Consider the following 19,028-nt stretch of genomic DNA (forward strand, 5'->3'; position numbering starts at 1 on the left):
AGAGAACAAGAGCACAAGTGCTTCTCAGCAGCAGCCTGATCATTTCTCTCTGCTGTCTGATTGCAGCTTATTGACCAGAAGATGCTTTTTGAGCCACAAAGACATGTAATCAATCATTTCTTTCTCTCTCCATTGTTTGCTGCTGGAGGCCCAAGTCAATATAGTGAGTGGCTGATAATGGAGACACAAGGAGAAATTTGTTTTGAGGACAGCTGCTTCCAAACTCAAATCTCTTGCAAACTGTAACGTCCGCAGAGGGAGCAGGACAGTACGGAGGTCCCTTCACTGAAAAACTCCAGAATTTGAATACACTTCTCTGCTCCTGCCTGCAGATTTTTCTCATAAAAAAACCCCCTTTGATAGTTTAGCCATCTGGCCGGAGCCAAAAAAGTCCTCATAAAAGAGGCCCAAATAAGGTCAGGGGTCACTCCCTCCCTAGGTCAGGGGCCCGGGAAGGTTGTAATCGTGGACTTTACGAAAGTTGTCAGCTCAGATCCCCTTTTACAAATTAAAGCTCATTGCGATCCGTGCACCATTACAGTAAACGTGGTGTAAAGGACACATAAATATACACTAAATAACTTCCCTGCAGTGAGAAAACACACAGACAGCAAATATCTTTGCATCACTCTGTGATCAGGATCCTTTCATGTGTCAGACCTGACAGTTTTCCTCTTTAGAACAAAACCGTGATCAATATCTGGACGAGTAAACAGCCTTTACTCAACACATAGTACATTAAAGGTGCAATGACAGGCTGTCATTAACCCCGACCTGCCTCCGTCTCCATCCCAACATCCACGGGATGAAAGACCTCGGCTGGACTTATCACACAAGACACATTTAGGCGGCTGCTGTCTCGTGTGTCTGCGCGTACAAGCTGTCTGCTAACACGATACAGACGCTACGATGCCGGCCAAGATAACGGCGGCAGAGATTTCAACTTCTGTTTCAGACTCTGCGATTAAAATCCCGGAGAGCTTCTTGTGCTTCCATGAAGCAAACAGCATCAGCTCGGCCGAGCACAAACACCGGAATCGATCCGGGCTATTGATTTCCTTTGAAGAGCCTTAATGCTATGCTAAGCTAATTAGCCGCTGCTGGAGCTACTTTAATATTTATTCTACACATCGATGTCAAGTTTATACTCAAAGATGTCGTTAATGTCAGGATGGACGTAAATCCTGATGCGTGGAAACACCTGAGCGTACAATAGAGTTCAGGATTATTGCTGAGTTTGTGGAAATGGGTTCAAAAACAGCAGCTTGATTTATTATTCTGACTATAGAGAGGAAGTTTTTAATCTTAATTCTGTGCTAAATTCAGACAATAGATTTCCATTGAGACGCAGGCCTGAAGTGGAATCATGTTAAATGTAAAAACAAGAAAGAAAACTTTACAAAGAAGGAAGTATTTTGGGTGACAATTTACTACAGTAGTGCTTATTGATCTGTCACACAGGATTTGGGATTTTTTTAGAAGTTATTTCTCAATAACTGCTTTGACGTTGGATTAATTGTCGCAATCATCAATCAACTAATTAATCAAAAGAAGAAGAAAGCGATATCAGTCCTCATCTTTCATTAATCTTATCACTAGTCTCGGATGACCTTTGACCACAGATATGATCATCTTTCTTCTGACCCGCCCAAAGTTGTGGCGTGATATTAAACGTGCTGATTCTGTCAGATCACACCGGCCCACATCAGGTGGGAGAGCGCCAGAGCAACGGTGCCACGTCTGCCTTTATAGCCTGTGATTTTCTCACACATAAGAATGTGTTTGGTTCCACCCCACGTGCTCCCAAAAAGCCATCCGAAAGAACCGAGCCAGCGCCGGCGTCCGACAGCCCCTAGCAGAGCGTGGGTCGCACTGGACAAAGGCCAGTGTTTTCCTCACCACACAGCTGCTCCTCCAGAAATTTGTCACGACCCGATTGTCTTCACCCTTTAAAGTGTTCCGACTCCATGCTCCAGTCGCTCCTTTAGGAAGGTGCTGCTGGATGATGCATGTGCAGGAGTGTCCAGTTTCAGGGATAATGGTGAGAGACCTGGTCAGGAACGATGAGCTCCATTAAACAGGACGGCGCCTCATCAGGCTCTTCGGGGTAATCAGTAGCTCACAGGTGACTCAGCAGCTTCAGTCCTGTATTTGCCCAAAGTCCCTGAATCCATCATTAAAATATAATAATCAGGCTATTTTAGGCGGGAGTGTCATCATTACTGACTCCGTCATGCTATGTTTGGTTCATTAGTCATATCTCAACACTGACAATGGTGTGTGTGTGTGTGTGTGTGTGTGTGTGTGTGTGTGTGAGAGAGAGAGAGGTGGGGGGGGCGCACTTCAAATTCCACGCAGACAAGAATGCAACGTCTCCAGTTTCTATAATCAGCGTGCCTATGGAGAGAGAAAAATAAACAAACACTTTTTTCTCCTCTCCTCTCGTTTGCCTGAGGGAGGCGGTGAGGGGGAGATGGGGGTGCAGGGTGCGGGGGGGGGGGGGGGGGGGGGGGGGGGCATACCATTTTTAATCTTCAGTAATTGCAGGCTTCAGATGTCCCGCGACCATATTGTTCATCGTTACAGCGGCTGTTTACGGTGGCAGGAAGCTGACCTCTGACACCAGCGGAGCAGAAGCAGATCTGATAAACACACTTTGCTTTGTGCATCATAACCTGCTGCAGCAGCGCAGTAAAACATGCAGCAGGGACGGGAGGCCGGCGGTATGACCCGGGATAAAGAGGCTCTTTAGCTGGGGTTCAGTCTGCTATTCTGTCCGTGTCACCTTCTATGATGCAGTAAAAGCTTCAGGTTTGCTGTCTTGTTTTCTTCCTACGTCTGTGTTTAAACCTCGGGGTTGACTTCCGTGCATTTTATCAATAAAGGTGTTTATATATTCTTTCTTCTTTCCAAGGCTCATGTACAGTTTTCCTTCCCTCACCTGTACAGGGAAGTCAGGACCAGCTGCTGTCCCGGGCCGAGCGGTTCTCTCCTGAAGAGGAATGCATGCTGGTGGAATAATTGCCCTTACTCTTCTCTGACCACTTAGTTAAAAGGGATTCAGATGGTTTGGGATCTCCCTCCCCACCCCCTCATCCCCCCATGGGAGGAGGGGAGAGCCGTGAGGGGGATGGGTGCGTTTGACCTGGAGAGCTGAATATGAGCTTCATAAAAGGCCAAACTTCCTGCATCTGTCCAGCATAGAAGGTTGCTTATTTTCTACCTGAAACCTCAGCTCCTCTGAGTCCAGCGTCGGGGGTCGACGCTGCAGCTAAACTGACCTCCCAGAGGACCCAAAGACAGACGTGGACGCTGGAGGAAAGCGATCACGTGATCCTCATGGATCCTCGTGGATCATATCGCAACTTCTTGTCACCTTTTGTTGGAGGGGCGAGGCTGGGAGGTCTGAGTCCACACTGCAAGTCCGGTGGGACAAGTGACTGCATGTGTCCACAGCTTATCACACACACACACACACACACACACACACACACACACACACACACACACACACACACACACACACACACACTGCATTTGTTTAGTGACTCGCTGTCCAGCAAGCCTAACAGGTTTGAGAGTGATTTAAGGGAAACTTTGTTGTTGTCTCTTTGTGTGAAGGGTTTATTAATACATTAGCAGCTCCCTAAAACTAAACCGATATCAATTAGCCCTTTATTTTATCTACACAAGTGTTTTTCGAACACGTGATTTCGATTAAACATCTGCAACGTTTTCAGCGTTGGAGAAACCGGTTTTGGCTTCTTTTCCCCCTCATCTTTTCTGCTTATGTCAGCAGTCATCAAGACTGATTAATGGTGTAAATATTGAGCTGTGATGCTGTTTGCAGATATCAGTGTTGGACCACAGACAAGTCCGTCACCTCTGAGCTCTGGGACGTTTATGTTTGCACCCCCGACCCCCACAGAGACGCTAATTAAAACTATTTCAAGGACAAAGGAGGGAGGGTCGTTGCATCAGACGAGAAGCTGTGTAACAGATACTGTCGGGGATTAGCACCTGGACCAAGTCTGAACTACGACTCCGATGAACGCGCTGAATCATGGGACACACTGCTCACCTGATGAACGGGTTAAATTGGGACAGAGAGGAAAAAATGGACTGGTTGTACTGGATTGTAAATGTGTTGTGTGTTACTGAAAGATTCAACAGTTGCATCGTGCCGAATCACCTCAAACCTGCTGATTGAGTATTTTTTCTTACATATAAATGTGAAAACTGTACTTTCCACTTCTACTGAAGGTCAAAATCAACTGAGGTTCCGAGCATTTTCGCCTTCTCCTGCTGCCCGTTGCTTGTTGCCGTGCAGCCGCATCATTGGGCCGCTTCGACAAATGCCTCATTTCTGTATGTTCATAGGTGGGATATCGGAAAAGAACCTCTTCCTGGCATTCCTGCTGCCGAGCCCACCCTCCACCGTCCCAAACAAGATCTGCTGGTGACAAATCCTCAAAGCAGCTTCCTCCCGGCAGAGCCGGTCCAATGAGGTGAATTCTCTTTGTCCTGACTCACATCCTCCACGCCGGCATACTTATACTGCCCATTCAGAAGTCAGCCTCATTAAACCCTCGGCGTGAATCGAACCCCTGGCTGAGACGCATCATCTCGCTCTGATTAACAGTCTGAGTCAGGCAGTCAGAGGAAACCCCACTTTTCTTTTTCTTCTTCTTCTTCTGGGAACCAGAGCGTGTCGGTTCCAAGCGGAGGTGCCGACGGTGAACGTCTCATCCCGGCTTTTTAAGGGCATAGTTGTTATCTCTGCAGCCTCGGCGGTGCGGCTTATCACCCAGAAGGAACTGTATGTTAGCAGAAACAATAGGATTGATTGAGCACATTCCCCAAAAGGTGTTGGGTTACAGCAGTCTGCTCTATTTAATAGATGATATCGGCCTGACGGGACTTTGCAATGTGATCTTTATCACGCTGCTCTTTGAGAAATGGGGCATCATTCAAAAAGTCATTCATTATCTGGGAGAGCAGGAAGGAGCCCCTGGCTGTGCATCTGCTCAACCATACAGTAGACCGGCATGGCCGCCGCCATTCAGCCTGTTTAGCAATTACATGTTCAACATTTATGCATTATGTGCAACGTCATTTCCATTTGAAGAAAAATCATCTCATCCATATGTGAGCGTATATATCAGCACCCCCCCGCATGATTTTTCTTTAAAATAGACCCAATAATGAAATTAGCCTAACAATAAAGATGGTAATGGGTGCGTCGGCCTGAGTGTGAGGGTGGGATGCATCTGTAATGACTTGGGAATGACTCGGAGGAATGTTCACACCGATAAGCTCCAGAAGAGGCGGATTAAAACTTGCGTCCACGCACTAATCTCTGTATGCTGCAACTAAAAAAAGGGATTTTAAATGATAAAAAGGCAAAAACAACATGTTGAGCTTTTTATCTCCAGAAAGAAAATAATATTCTCTATCACATGTAGTGGAATAATATACAATGAAATATATAATAAAAATCAAATTCTCTCTTTGTTTCTCCAGAATGTTGAATAAACACATTCATTCAGTTATTTTAAGGGGAGCCATTTTTAATTGCTAAACCCAGATAAGCATCTGCTTTTGCTGCTTAACAGACCTGCTGACGTTACCTCGAACCTTTTAATCGGATTTAAAGAGTTTGAGCCACTCGGGACGTTTCGCTCCAGCCACTGAACTGTGGATATTTGCATCATTTCTGAGCAGGACGAAGCCACTTCCTCCTCAGCTCAGGTTTCACACACAAATCTTTGAAAGTAGGAAGAGTGAAAAGCTGTGAGCGTGCACCTCTCGTGCACAGATATCAGCCAGGCACTATCAGCCCACCAGCGGATTAATCGCCGGGGGTAGGATCACAGATGCTAATAAAGCAGACGTCCGCGGCCCTCCACACATTCCAGGCAGCCTGGAAAAACAAAGCGCCTTTCTTCCCTCGGAGCATCTCCAGCACGCAAAGCTTCATATAAACACTTAGTGTTATAACCTGATGTTCCCAGCAGCGCCCGTCCCTCCCCACCGCTGTCTCCGAAACCCGAGCCCCCTCTGACCACATTTTGGAATGGTGTTTGGCCAAGGTGTGTGCCCTTAATTGTCTGAAAACTTTCCATGACACTGGAGTTTTTCTGGCTGTTGTCCACTGTGCCTGACGGCCACTGAATTCATCAGCCATTGTTTTCTCTGCACGGGCATTTATGATGTCACTGCAAACATAAGCTTTGTCCTGAGATGAAGGATCAGCCAGAGTTCGTGCCCTCTCGGGGTCAATCAAACAGCAAATGTGGACAGGCTACGGCTCGGATCATTGGGCTGGCTGGACATTATGGCGGCAGTGAGAGAGCTTCATTAAGACAACAGAAAAAAGGAGGAAATCCTTTATGAAAGACTCTCAAAATTCTTTAAATCTTCCCACCTAATTTGTCTCTGAAGAAAAAAAATCCATTTGGCTTCTTAGACCTCAACCTTGATTTTATTTTTCCCATCTCTTACTTTTAAAAGCAGCAGTTTACAGAAACTCTTTAAAGCTCTTTTGTCAACGGGCCTGTTGACCAGTTGCTCTTATCTCCTCTCTTTGTCCCACATCACCATCAGCTCACTGATAAACAGCATATTAAAATAAAAACAAGCAGATTTCCTGAGTCTGACTCTATGAAATAGAGCAAACTCGGTCACCAAAGTTAAACAGAAGCATATTAACTGGAGTTTGACGAAGAATTTGAGTATAATTTATTGTTTGTACATGAATTTGGCTGCAGCAGTATGTCTGCAACACACACACACACACACCACACACGCACCACACACACACACACACGCAGGGAGACACAATGGGCTGTATCTGTTAAGATCAGATTTCCTACATGTTTGTTTTCCTAGGATAAGGCATGTGTGAAGAAGGAAAATATTTTGCTTGCTCGTGGCCATCTGCTGGAGCCACAGGAATTTCCAAAATTGTAAATAGCTTTTGTTTTCTCGTGTCAACTTTAATGAGGGAGGGGGGTGACAAGCACACGCGAGAATTGAGTTTAAAGTCTTAATTGTGAGCCAGCAGGTGTCATCCATGCAGGAATCCTTTATCTGGGCTTTACAATCCAAGTATTGAATGCATAAGAGGGATCCAATCACTGCATAATGGAGGGAGGGCAGTGAAAACAAAGGTCCAGCCACAAAATAACCCACTGTCACAAAACAATGTGCTGATGTGTGCAAATGATCAGAGCCGCTCACCAACCCCAGCATCGCCTCGGAAAATTAACAAAAACACACATATACAGTCAGGAGCTTGGTGTGACCAACGGACGGCTTCCCCCCAGCGTTCCCAGTGCAAACTTACATCCCAATAAAAAAAAACAATCGAGGGATTGTTCCCAGTTCAATACACGGCACCATGTGCACGGTCAAAACCACGCAAACACTCATTTGTTTAGGGTTAGTGGCATAGAATGGAAGCAGGACGGGGGCAAACAATGGCTAAATGTCTTTGTTACCGAATCACAAAAGCCCGGAGCTTATTTGCATTCACAAGATCGGAGCTCATCACTAAACGGTGGAAGCCACCTCGTTGTTGAAAAGCCAGGAGATACTGTAGCGCGGCCTCCGTGCACCAAAGCACTTTTATTGCGGCTGACTCTCTCACTCCAGACTCAAATTTGGACTTATTCCCCCCCACCCCCACCCCCCCAGGACTGTTTTAAACTGCTGCTTTCAATCATAAAGCAACAACAACAAAAGAGTCTGTGGGGTTAATGCTTCCTGACAACCAGAGACACACAATAAAGACAAAAACAACACCTTAAATACTCCAAAGACGAATGGATTTCTCCCACCAAAATGTGACAAAGCACTAAAGAATTGAGACGTACTGATTAACCGGATGAAATCTGCCCAATGGGCAGATTCCAGCTGGAAAATTCCCCCAAAACAGAAGGATTTTTCAGACCGAAGACACTTGAAACACTCGCAGAGGCGAAGGAGGAAAAGTTCTCTCATCGATTCCACTCTCAGATGCGACAATAGCCCAACGATGTCCTGGCAAATAATCACAGTTCCTTCTGAAAGGCAACTTTTAATGTCTTTTTGTTGCGTGGCCGTAAAGGACTAATCAATTAGCTCTATCATCCTGTATTTTTATCGCAGAGACGAGATAAAAGGCCTCGGCGAACCGTGGAATCAAACTCTCTTAAGATGTCAATAATGCCAGAGCCAGGCAAAAAAAGAGGCCTTCATTGGAAAACAACTGCACATCAATAGTTTGCCAATCAGTTAATTTGATTAACACGTCAGAAACCATTTAGAGACGGGAGGGAAAAGTGGGTAAACAAAGCAAAGGTCAGAATGGTGGACGAGCGCGGCGCCTCCTTTTACTGGCCTGTTGTCGCTGATGCTTTCTGCCTCCTGCCCGTTTCCCTCCCATCACCTGCCCCTCTCTGGATCTATTTATGTCCAGCAGGAATGCATCACAACTTACGGTTTCTTTAGGCAGCTGTGAGTGGAAATTGCCTTTTGGGGAGACATTTATGACCCCATTCAAAGGCCGACATCTCAAACACAGGAAGGAAGGAACCTGGAAGTGTCATACAGTATCAAGAGGTCTGGTTCAAACTGCTGAAAGACAGGATGGACGGGAGTTTTGGTTTTGCACAACATATTCCATGTGTTCAAAAAATAAAACGCCAGTTGTGTAAGAAGTAGAATCTGCAGCCCCCCCCCCCCCACCCCCCCAAGCAACGCTCTAAAGATGTGGTAGTCTATAGAAAAGACACTTAACCCAGCCCCAATGTCACATGTAGAACAGGAGATGGGGGGGGGGATGGGAATGGACTCTCTTCTTCAAGGGTGCTCAGGATTAAGGTCTGGAAGTCTGGGAGATAATAGATCAAAGAGATACACCAGAGAGCTCTTCCTGCTTCTCCCACATTTCACTTTTTCATGCAGTTTTTCTTTTGTTGGCACCTGAAGGTCCTGGAATCCCACATTAAAAAAAGCTCATCAGCAACAGTGGATCATAGCTGTCATTAGAATATCAATGGCAGCTTCAACAAAGGGCTCCTCATGGCCTCCTCACAGATTTCTATAACACAACGAGAAACAAAACAGCGACACTTTCAAAGCTACGATATCAGAGAAGCGTTCAGATCTCTAAAGGAGAGATTACAAATATAACTTTACTACAAATTAATAAAATCGCTAACATAGCCACATAGAAAAACAAGTAAAAGAGTTTTCCAACTACAAAAAGCTCAAGTGTCATCTTAGCCGATGAGTTGTATTCAGTGTAAAGTACATATTTATGTTTAGGCTACAAGGTTTTAATGTATTTTTTGTCTTTATGCTAAGCTAATTAAGCTAAACACCCAGCGACTATCCGACCACAGTGGGAGTCAAAGTTGCCAGCAAACACTCACTGTAACTGATGGATGGATGGAATATGCAGAGCTTCCAGCTTCCCATTCCAAATAAACTGCGCAAACTGGCGCCGCCTACTGGTAAACACGCAGAATGAGCAACAGAAATGAAAAAAAATTTGTTTGTGTGTGTGTGTGTGTGTGTGTGTGTGGGGGGGGGGGGGGTTTGGATAAAATTAAATTGTAAGATTGTCCTCCACCATCCCAAAAGGTATATTACAAGCTTAATATACTATATATATGTTGTTTAATTAAGCTAAGCTAAAGTAAATAAGCCAGATTTAACATCAATACACAATTATTAGAAGCTCATGCTTCTCCAAAATTCAGTGTGTGGTGTATCCTGACTGCAAAACAAACAAACAAACAAACAAACACTGCAAATTACAACTTCGATGATATAAATGGATCATGAAGAAGTCACAAAGTAGAAGTTTTTGTCCTGGCAAACGACTTGATGAGTGCGGCCCTGGTGCACCAGCGGAGCCATTAGTGTTGATGGAAGAGAGACATGATCGACGCATCTCAGAGGAGACCTTTATTAAGGAAAAGCCTTCACTCAAGTGCTCACGTCTGAGTGTATAGATGGGGCCAGAACTGGCACTTTAATGGAAAATCCATGAGAGCAAGTTGACTTTTAGAAGGCAAGATATATCAAAAAGAGTTAAACCTATAGAAGCTGTACAGTATAATAATGAGTCCAAGAAACCCGTTAATCGCGCTACTCTGCTGCCACCTACAGGGCAAACCCAGAAATACACGACAACAAACGAGACCTTCAATCACAATTAATTTATTTTTCTTTGCCTGAAAATAATCTATTTTCATCTAACAATCCACATAGTCAGCTTGTGCAAAATATCAATATTCCAATCCACAAATGGTGAGATGAGTATTTATAGATGCTTATGAAAGAGTTTCAAGGTTAATTCTGATGTCGACCAAGTAAAAACTACAAGAGAAACCAAACTCTGCTAATATAGTAAACCAACCTTTAAATGACTTAACTGCAAACTGATAGGGCCCATGTAATAATAGTGTACTTTGAATAAAATGATGAGATGAGAGCACCTCCATGTGCAGCCACAGACCGGTGGCGACCCTCTGGTGGCTGACAGGACCCCCCACCCCGAGAAGGTCTCAGTCCTCCTAGATTTCTTTTAATTGAATTATAATGAGTGCTGATTATTTTACTGTGTGACTGTTGGGTGACTGATTCACGTGTGAAGGCATCGCGTAAACATGAGTTGAAGACCGGCTTCATTGCGGGATGTTTTCTAGCGGGTTCGAGTCTGTGAAGAGCTGCTGAGTCTGAGTGGACACCAAGAGTGGGACACTGTGGATGACCACGTTCTGGCCCCCCAGGCTCATGCTGGGCATCAGTAATGCACTCTCCTCACACGGTAGATCAACAGTCTCTGCCGGCTTGTCCTCCGATGAGCCGGCCGCCATGTCGGGTGGCGCCGCCGGGGCGTTCCCTTCGGTGACCACGGTGACCTCTGTGCCGCCCTCCTGGATCAGAGCTTTCAGGCCGTCCAGTTCAGAGCAGGTTGTGATGAAAGTCTGTGAGCCGCTGGTGCCGGCCGACTGCAGCAGCGCCTGGTGGAGCGAACCGCCGCCGTCCTCAGCGCTCAGCTGCGTCAGCAGGACCGCCTGCGTTTCCAGGTTGGTTTCTGAGCTTTGGGCTGACATGAGGGGCTGGATGGGTGTGAGTAAGTTGACCTGTTGGAGCACCATGTCCTGGTTCTCTGGGCTCAGCAGAACCACGTTGGTCTTATTCTCACTCTGGATTCCATCTGGAATGATGTGGTTTTCCTGGTTCAGGGATGCAGACATGATGATTTTGAGCTGTGGGTTGCAGTAAGGAGCTACAAAGTTAGCCGGGACAGGAAAGGGGGTGTTGCTCTGTGGCGAGGGGTCCAGGGCGTGAAGGTGAGCGGCTCTGTGCTGCTTCTTGTGGCTGCGCAGAGAATCTTCCCGGACGAAGCTGGCGTCACAAGAGTCGCAGCAAAAAGCACGAGCGGCGTCGAGTTTGGCGTGGTACCTGGAGCCGACGGGCTTGGGCGACTCGCCGCTGGGCTTCCCTTTGCCGCCCTTTTCGGGTTTATCCGAGTGGCACTTCTTCCTGTGGATGACCAAGTTGCTGCGCTGCTTGGACGCGAAGCTGCAGAAGTCGCATTTAAAGGGCCGCTCCTCCGAATGGATCCTCTCGTGGACTCTGAGGGCCCCCCTGCTGGAGCAGGAGTAAGAGCACTTGGAACATTGAATGGGCTGAACGGGCTGGTGCTCCCGCGAGTGTTCCCGCAGAGCCGCCTTGTTGGCGCACCGGAAGTCACACTTCACGCAGTGGTAGGAGTTCTCGGTGCTGTGTTTGATCTGAACGTGTGACTTCAGGTTGCCTTTCATGGCGCAGCGGTAATCGCAGAAGTCGCACTTGTACGGTTTTTCACCAGAGTGAATCCGGACGTGTCGCTTCAGGTCCGAGTTAATTTTGAACTTGGCGTCACACTGTTGGCACTGGAACGGCGCGTCGCCTCCACAAATCAAATGAAAAGATCACAGAAAAAAGACAGAAATCCTTTACTTTAGATTTTTCAAAAGGTCAAAATAGAATAGTCGGTTAAGCGTGTAATATTAGCGTGTAAATGACGTCAGAAACAGTCTGGGTGCTCTTTGATCAGTGGTTTGCTGAACAGAATGAATACTCGGGTGGAACAGACAGATATGAACTGTTTAAAGTTTCTTAAATAATACACCAGACATCATCTCTGGAGTGATATTAAACAAGCTGAATATCACAATACACCATTTTAAATACTACAATTTGATGCATTTGCATTGTTATTTTGTGATTAACATCACCATTTTTAAGTATTGATCCATAAAACCACACAGAAAGATTGAGTTTACAGCCGAGATTGTTTAAAGTAGCCGTCATTTCTCCTACTGAGCGGTTATTTTACTGCATTACAGGAAAAAGTCTTCAGACAAACCGGAGTAGTTTGCAGACTTGAACAGACAGAGTTTAAATACCATTAAACTGCTTCAATCACTAGATGAATCGAGCATGCATCAAACAGCATAAATGCTTCTATGATGAGGACAGTAAGAGAGTTGTCCCGTGAAGGACTCACCGGTGTGTGAGCGCAGGTGAACCGTCAGCTGGCTGGAGTTGCGGCTGGCGTACGGACAGATCTGGCATTTAAAGGGCCGCTCGTCGTAGTGGATCCGGAGGTGTTTCTTCAGGCTGCTGCTGTCTGCCGCGGCGTACAGGCAGTGTTTGCATTTGTGCGGCTTCTCACCTGTGTGGGAGCGACTGTGCATGTTGAGCTTGTCCCGCCGACTGAAGCGCTTGTGGCACAGCTCGCATTCAAACGGCTTCTCCCCTGGACGACACCGGCGAAGAACATCAATCTCTATTTGATTCTGAAGAGCCCGGACACAAAGATCACAACAGGTGGAAGGTTTTGGAGTTACCAGTGTGGGTTTTCAGGTGTCGTTCCATGTCTTTCTGGCCGTACTGCGTCTTAAAAGTGCAACCTGTGGGTTACAGGAGGAAAACCCACAGGAAACAAATTTAATACTACATGCTGAGAGGCGATCAATCTTGTTGTGTAGAAGAAGCAATACCAACCTGAGAAAGAGCAGCTGTGTTTCTTGGACGTCGGGGCATGTTCTAGTTTTTTGGAAGGTGCTTTCTGTGCTTTGGTCAGGATCTTTTTCACATCCCCCATTAAACGAATCTGGGTTGATTCCTCAATAATAAAATCAGTGCTGGGATCTAAGAACGTCAACAATGGGACACTGCAGAACAACTCACACATGCTGAAATAACAGAGAAGACGTGGTTGCATTTTACCTGTGAGAGTGGTTATTGTGGTGGCGGATGTCGGGTCTGAGGTGGGCAGCGAACATCCATCTTGCTTATGGGCGAGAAATACCTCAAAATTATTATACTGCTGCTTGCAGAAGCCGCAGATGTGGATGTCTGGGCTCACCTCCACCACCACGGAGTGGCTTGCAGCAACTTAAAAATGCACAAAACATTCATTTGTTTAAGAGGAACTTCTGTGGTATGCATTTGATAGTATTAAGACGCATGTTGGAAATCTTATCAATGAATTATCTTCCTAACCTTCGGCGTTGAATGTTGCCATTTTTGACGTGCCGCTCAACTCATGTTCCGTCTTTTTAAAACCTACAGGGCGGTGATCCTGTTATCAAACTTCTCGAAAAGTTGCAGAAACTCAATTATTAAGAAAATGAAACTGGGAAGACCGCGTTTGTTTATCAAAGACAATAACAATTTAGTTTTGCGACACTGCTGCTATAGTTTACGGCACGCGGTTAGGTTTACGGCAGGAGGAGATAAACAGGGTGGTGGTGCGTTCCTTGTTATAGGAAAATCCCACCCCCGAAACACATCGCTTGTGTTTAGCCTGATAGCCTGATTGTTAAATGCCATAGTGTACATCCAAATATTTATAATTCAATGTGAAGTAATTTAAATTCAGGGATAATTTGCTTACTCAAAAACTCAGAAGTTTATTATGTCGATATTTGATTAAACGTTATTTGGTGTAGTATTTGGAGTGTTTACTGAATAATTTAGACGTTTTACAACTTTAATCTCGTAATTATCGCTGTAACGACTTATACATCCCCCCCCCCCCCCATCTCTCTCTGTATCACCAACTTCACATCTCTGAAATACAACCCTGCCGACCTACTCAGCTAAGATTGTTATAATTAATGTACTTGCATGATCTATGGCTGTTCTCTCTTCTCATGGTCCTCCCCCTTCTCCTCCCTCTCTGCCCAGCTGTCCATCAGCAGGAGGGTCCACCCCCCATATCAGCCTGGTCCCGCACAAAGTTTCTTCCTGTTAAAGGGGACATTTTTCCTGCCACTCTTGTTTGCTGGGGGTCAGGCCCTGGGATTCTGTCAAGCACCTAGAGACAATTTTGATGGTAACAGACACTGTCTCAATAAGTATTGATTGAATTGAGTTTTCATGCTGAGCAATAGGAAGATCTGCAAATGCACAACAGCATAACTTAAAAAAAAGATTAATCAGTAATTAATTATGTTTATAAAGAACTTGCTTTGTAGATGTTCCTCTTCTAGTTAATAGAGCATTATTTTTGGTTATTACTTCAGTTATTAGTTATCTGTTAACAAATTCTCTGAGGCACATGTTGTATGTTTCATAGTTATGGTTTAACAATGGAGCGCGGAGGATGATGATCTAAATCAGGTACCCAGGCCTTGAGGCCCAACCAGGTAGACAACACTTGCATCTGGGTTCCCATTCGCCTTGGTAAAAGGGGTTTTCTGCCTGGAAGGACAGAGGTGAGCAAACCTTTGATCCTAGAGGGTTGGTGCATTACTCGCTGTAGCCACGAGGGGGCAGTCTTCTTCAGACTGAGCCAGAACACTTAGAGAGTTTAAACCTTAAATGAACATTATTGACTTGTCTAGGATGAAATTCCAGGAGCTCGAATAGGCTCCAGAACGGAGTCCTATAAGGCTAGAGAGGACCTGGCAGGTCTGGATAAGGACTCTGAGGAGGTAGGAAATGACTCGATTGAAGGGGGTTGCGGGTATTCTCAAAGGCTTTAATAAAACAAGATTAGGTCACTCATCAACTTGTCTGTTATTTCTTTATTATTATTCACAAATCATTGTGCATTTACATTAATTGAGTTTGTGAAAAGAATTTGTAATTATTCGGTGAAACATTTAGTTCCTTAGCCGATATAAAGGAGAAATAACCTTGAGAATAAAATTCTGTGAAAATTAGACTTTAACATTGTCTGTCCTTATCAAAACCTGTCTCTCTATTGATATCATATACATATTCGTCCCTGACATAAACCTACAGGTCAGCGGGTCACTGCAGCATCTAAATGTTGGATCCCACAGAAAGAATGAACGAATGTCGTTGCTCTACTCACCGTGGCCACGTGGGGGCAGTATTCTCCACATTCCACTCGAATATTTGGAGAGAAAGTTGTTTAAAATTAACAATATTGTAATTAAACCACAAATGTGACAGTAGATATGCAACCTGCAGAATATGGAATATCAAGCCGCATTCAGTAAGTACACTCATGATCTTGTGTTGACTTTTGTTTCTGGAAAAAGTGTAATTATGGAAAACACACAATAAAGAAAACCTTGATGTTTTGATGTGCGCTGTCATAGCAAAATAAATACACGAATAAACACGTTTAAATGGATCATACAACACAAATGATGAAGACTCGTGGACAAAAGCCGAGCTTTTATCTATGGTGTCTTCTTCACCTCTTCAAATAGAAGCCTGGTGACTTTACCGCCCCCTGTCGTATTGGAATCATATTAAAATGAAAGCGATTCTGTTCCACCATAATCCAGAATAACCTTCACACTTCCTGCTGCAGGTAACGACTTTGAGGACAATTTGTTGCGTTATGGAGGCGAGGTTCCACGTGCAGCAGTGGTTGTAGGACGGTTAAGTAATCCAAAACCTCTCAAGGAAGGAGAATTTGCTGTAGTGGTGAGTGAATGAGAATGGCCCTTGATATGCCAGAGGAGTTGTTCTAGTGTGAATAAGCCATGAAAGTGAGTGACACACTGCTCCGTTTTCACTGGCAGCTTCTTAACTGCCTGATTGCCACCGTGAAGCCCCGGAATTTTCCTTACGCTGACTTTCCTGCATGGCAAAGTCACAGGACTGATTCTTTCCCTGCTGAACCAGCAAAACTGACAGGACACACACACACACACACACACACACACACACACACACACACACACACACACACACACACACTGACAAGCTGATTACTGATGTTTTAAATTCAATTCTGTCAGAAATTTCACCATATATCGGGCCAACACTTCATTTAGTTTTGTTTTTGGAGATTTTAATAACATATAAATAAACACAAATTAATTAAAAAAAACCTCATTTGGCCACAGGCTTCATTTCATTTTTAGAAAATTGAAACGTCCATCAAAAAAGCAAAGTCCCACAATGGTTGCGAGATGAATTAATTTAAGAAAAACTGCTCTTCATGAAGGTTCTTAGAGACGTGGAGCTTTACATCTGTTGTGTTTTTAGCATGTGTTTTACGGTCTATATTTTATCCAAACCAAAACATTTACATTGGACTGAATGCTTTGTTGTTTTACAAAGCACAGCTGTGCTGTAAACGTGAACCTTAGCATTGAATGCTGAATTGAATGTTTGTGGCTCCCAGCGCTGCCTCTTCCTGTTCCTGGAGGCAGCATCTTCCTGGAATCACCATAGATCAGCCATCATCTGCCTCCGCTGCTGCAGGAGAACACAATCCCACGCTGCAGTCCTTCACAGACGTATTTTAAGGGGCAGATGTTGAGCGGCCGAAGGTGGAGGTTGACGTTTATGTTGCCTTTTTTTTTTTGAGGTTGCAGAAACGAGACGGTGATCAGTCATGGCCGTGGCTGCTTCTCTGGCCACCATAAGTGTTTCAAAAATCCAAAACAACAAAGAAACATGGGGTTTTCTTCTCAGCAGGGGCTTATTTGAGACATGTAAAGTGATCAGAATTCTTCTCTGGCATCATTGTATCATCGTTTACTGACAAAAGCAAAGAAACCCCCCCAGCTTATAGATGAGCCTCAGTCGTCTCCTGGAAATTCACACAGTGATGTAATGTCCCGTTTCCTCCCAGTGAGACAGGGGCAACAATGGGAGGGCGGGTGGGGGCTCCATCACATTATTTTCCCCCAGCGAGGGAGGCCAGCTGCTTACAGTTGCTTAATGGCTCCGAGCTGTCACATGGCATCACAGGCTGCTGCCACACAGGAGCGGCAGATGCTTTGGTTGCACAAAGACTTGTAGATTGTCAACAGCAATTATAGCGGGCTTCCACCTGAGGGCACCCATACAACGCCGTCCTGGCCCCACCTGCAGCACCCAGAGAGCTCCTGAACTCTGGAAGCAGCTCGTGTCCTCACATTATTCCAATTCTCTGCTTTTGCCTAATGGTTTGTCAGACAACAAGCTTGGTATCCCAAAATCATATTTAGAAATGAAATATTTATCCAGCTTTGTCACCTTGCAGCCCTACTGCTCACTGATGTGGCAGGTCAGGGTGTGCACAGTTTGAGTAATTTCTCTTATTATTAATTCATGATGTTTCCCCCTCTTCTGCGAATCAGGGGAGGCTCGTCCAACGCCGCACGCGTCCAAGATTATTACCATTAAGAAGACGCAAACAAAGGTAGTTCGAACGCGTTTCAGCCCGCGTCGCTCCGAGAATGTTGATAACAAAGAAAACGGACGGCTAATGTGTTTCTCCGTCATTTAAAGTTGAAATGGGGGCAATTTAAAGGCCAAATCAGGTCTTCAGACCCGGTTAGAGGGGCCTCCGGTTTTGTTTGTTTTGATACACACACACGTATGAATTCCTTTGGTCAACAGCTGCCATCTCAGCGTCAGATCAAACCAGAGCCAGAGTCTGGGAACCATCAGATGCCTCCAACACTCCACGTTCTATCGTATGAAAAGATGCACACACGAGCAAGAGCGGCTCACAAAAGGAGCACATGCTCACACGCCAAACAAGCGCCGCGCTCTTTGTATCTGCCAACTGATGCAGATGATCAGGCTGCAGATGAGTGCAGGCAGACCGGAGATGAGAGGGTGCATGTGGCTGCAGAGACAATAGCAGGCCTTCGCCTTGGGAGGAGCGTCGAAGGCTAAGAGACACGCAGAGATGTACACGAAGGGGGAAATTACACAGAATTAGGCTTCAGATGGGAGATATTTACAAGTAGAGGTGACTAGACGAGTAAAAATTAGCTTCCCCGTCTCCTAAATGAAGTCTTTTTGTGCGTTGACAGTGAGGCTGTGTGTGTTTCACTGGTGTGTGTGTGTGTATTTGTTCCCAAATCAGGCTGCAGAGAGACGTCCCAGCTTCCAAGGCAGTGCTCCAGTTTGTAGCAGCTGACATTTTGGAACCAGTGGGTCAGCAAAATGGAGAAAGCACAGAGATGTATCAAGCTCAGAACATGCTGGGTGTAATTTATGGCGCCTCCTTCATTTCCTCCGCAGAGGGGCCTGATTCCAGCACAGCAAGTGACCGTTAGCGTTGCAGCCAGCAGGGTTTCAGGTCTTTCCATCACCAAGCTGGTTTTAATTCCTGACAGAAGGAATTCATGCTAATATTGATCCAATAACAGTGTTTTACAACACTGTTGTATCTCACTGCTGTTGGCAATTAGTGAACGATAAATGATCATTAATCAGCAATCATGTCCTAATAGTGAATTACAACATCACTTGGGGCCAAATATATCTTTAAGTGCAGCTTAGATATGAATTATATATGCACAGGCACATATCATTATATAAATAGGGTAAATACATGCATTTAAGGGAAATATATTATGTAAAGATACAAAATGGAATTCTTGTTAAAACTATGCAAAACTGTTAAATGATAAAACCATTTAAGACCAGGTTAACTGTTAACTGTCAGTAACAGACTTGTGCACCTCCGACGACAAAACAAAGGGAGCAAATGAAGCTGTTATTAATATTTATATTGTATTTTAATTTTAAACAAACACACACAG

The 19,028-nt window shown here is 45.1% G+C and overlaps 1 protein-coding gene across 7 annotated transcripts; it reads right to left on the reverse strand.

Moving 5' to 3' along the window:
• Nucleotides 1-10,196: 10,196 nt before the first annotated feature.
• Nucleotides 10,197-14,318, reverse strand: zfp64 (zinc finger protein 64 homolog (mouse)). 7 transcript variants are annotated; one of them, XM_057041197.1, is made up of 7 exons: nt 14,182-14,318; nt 13,555-13,617; nt 13,279-13,446; nt 13,054-13,200; nt 12,897-12,959; nt 12,554-12,805; nt 10,197-11,953 (listed from the first exon to the last, which is right to left on the reverse strand). In XM_057041197.1, exons 1-7 carry the CDS (start codon nt 14,207-14,209, stop codon nt 10,680-10,682), a joined length of 1,995 nt encoding a protein of 664 aa, XP_056897177.1. In that variant the 5' UTR covers nt 14,210-14,318; the 3' UTR covers nt 10,197-10,679. The 7 variants fall into 7 exon arrangements, with proteins under 7 accessions (XP_056897177.1, XP_056897179.1, XP_056897181.1 ...); XM_057041199.1 differs by lacking the exon at nt 14,182-14,318 and having other exon boundaries at nt 13,279-13,342; nt 13,418-13,446; nt 13,555-14,079; XM_057041201.1 differs by lacking the exon at nt 14,182-14,318 and having other exon boundaries at nt 13,054-13,174; nt 13,279-13,338; nt 13,418-13,446; nt 13,555-14,077.
• Nucleotides 14,319-19,028: the final 4,710 nt, after the last annotated feature.

This window comes from Takifugu flavidus, chromosome 8 (genome assembly GCF_003711565.1).
Source record: "Takifugu flavidus isolate HTHZ2018 chromosome 8, ASM371156v2, whole genome shotgun sequence".
Lineage (NCBI taxonomy): Eukaryota > Metazoa > Chordata > Actinopteri > Tetraodontiformes > Tetraodontidae > Takifugu > Takifugu flavidus.

Bases quoted from the DNA above. Each gene is read 5' to 3' on its own strand.
- zfp64 (XM_057041197.1), bottom strand. From the start codon at position 14,209: ATGAGAAGAGAGAACAGCCATAGATCAT. The intron at 13,447-13,554 runs GTTAGGAAGATA...TGCATTTTTAAG, and splicing joins GGCAACATTCAACGCCGAAG to TTGCTGCAAGCCACTCCGTG. The intron at 11,954-12,553 runs GTGAGTCCTTCA...TGATTTGTGGAG, and splicing joins TCACCTGCGCTCACACACCG to GCGACGCGCCGTTCCAGTGC.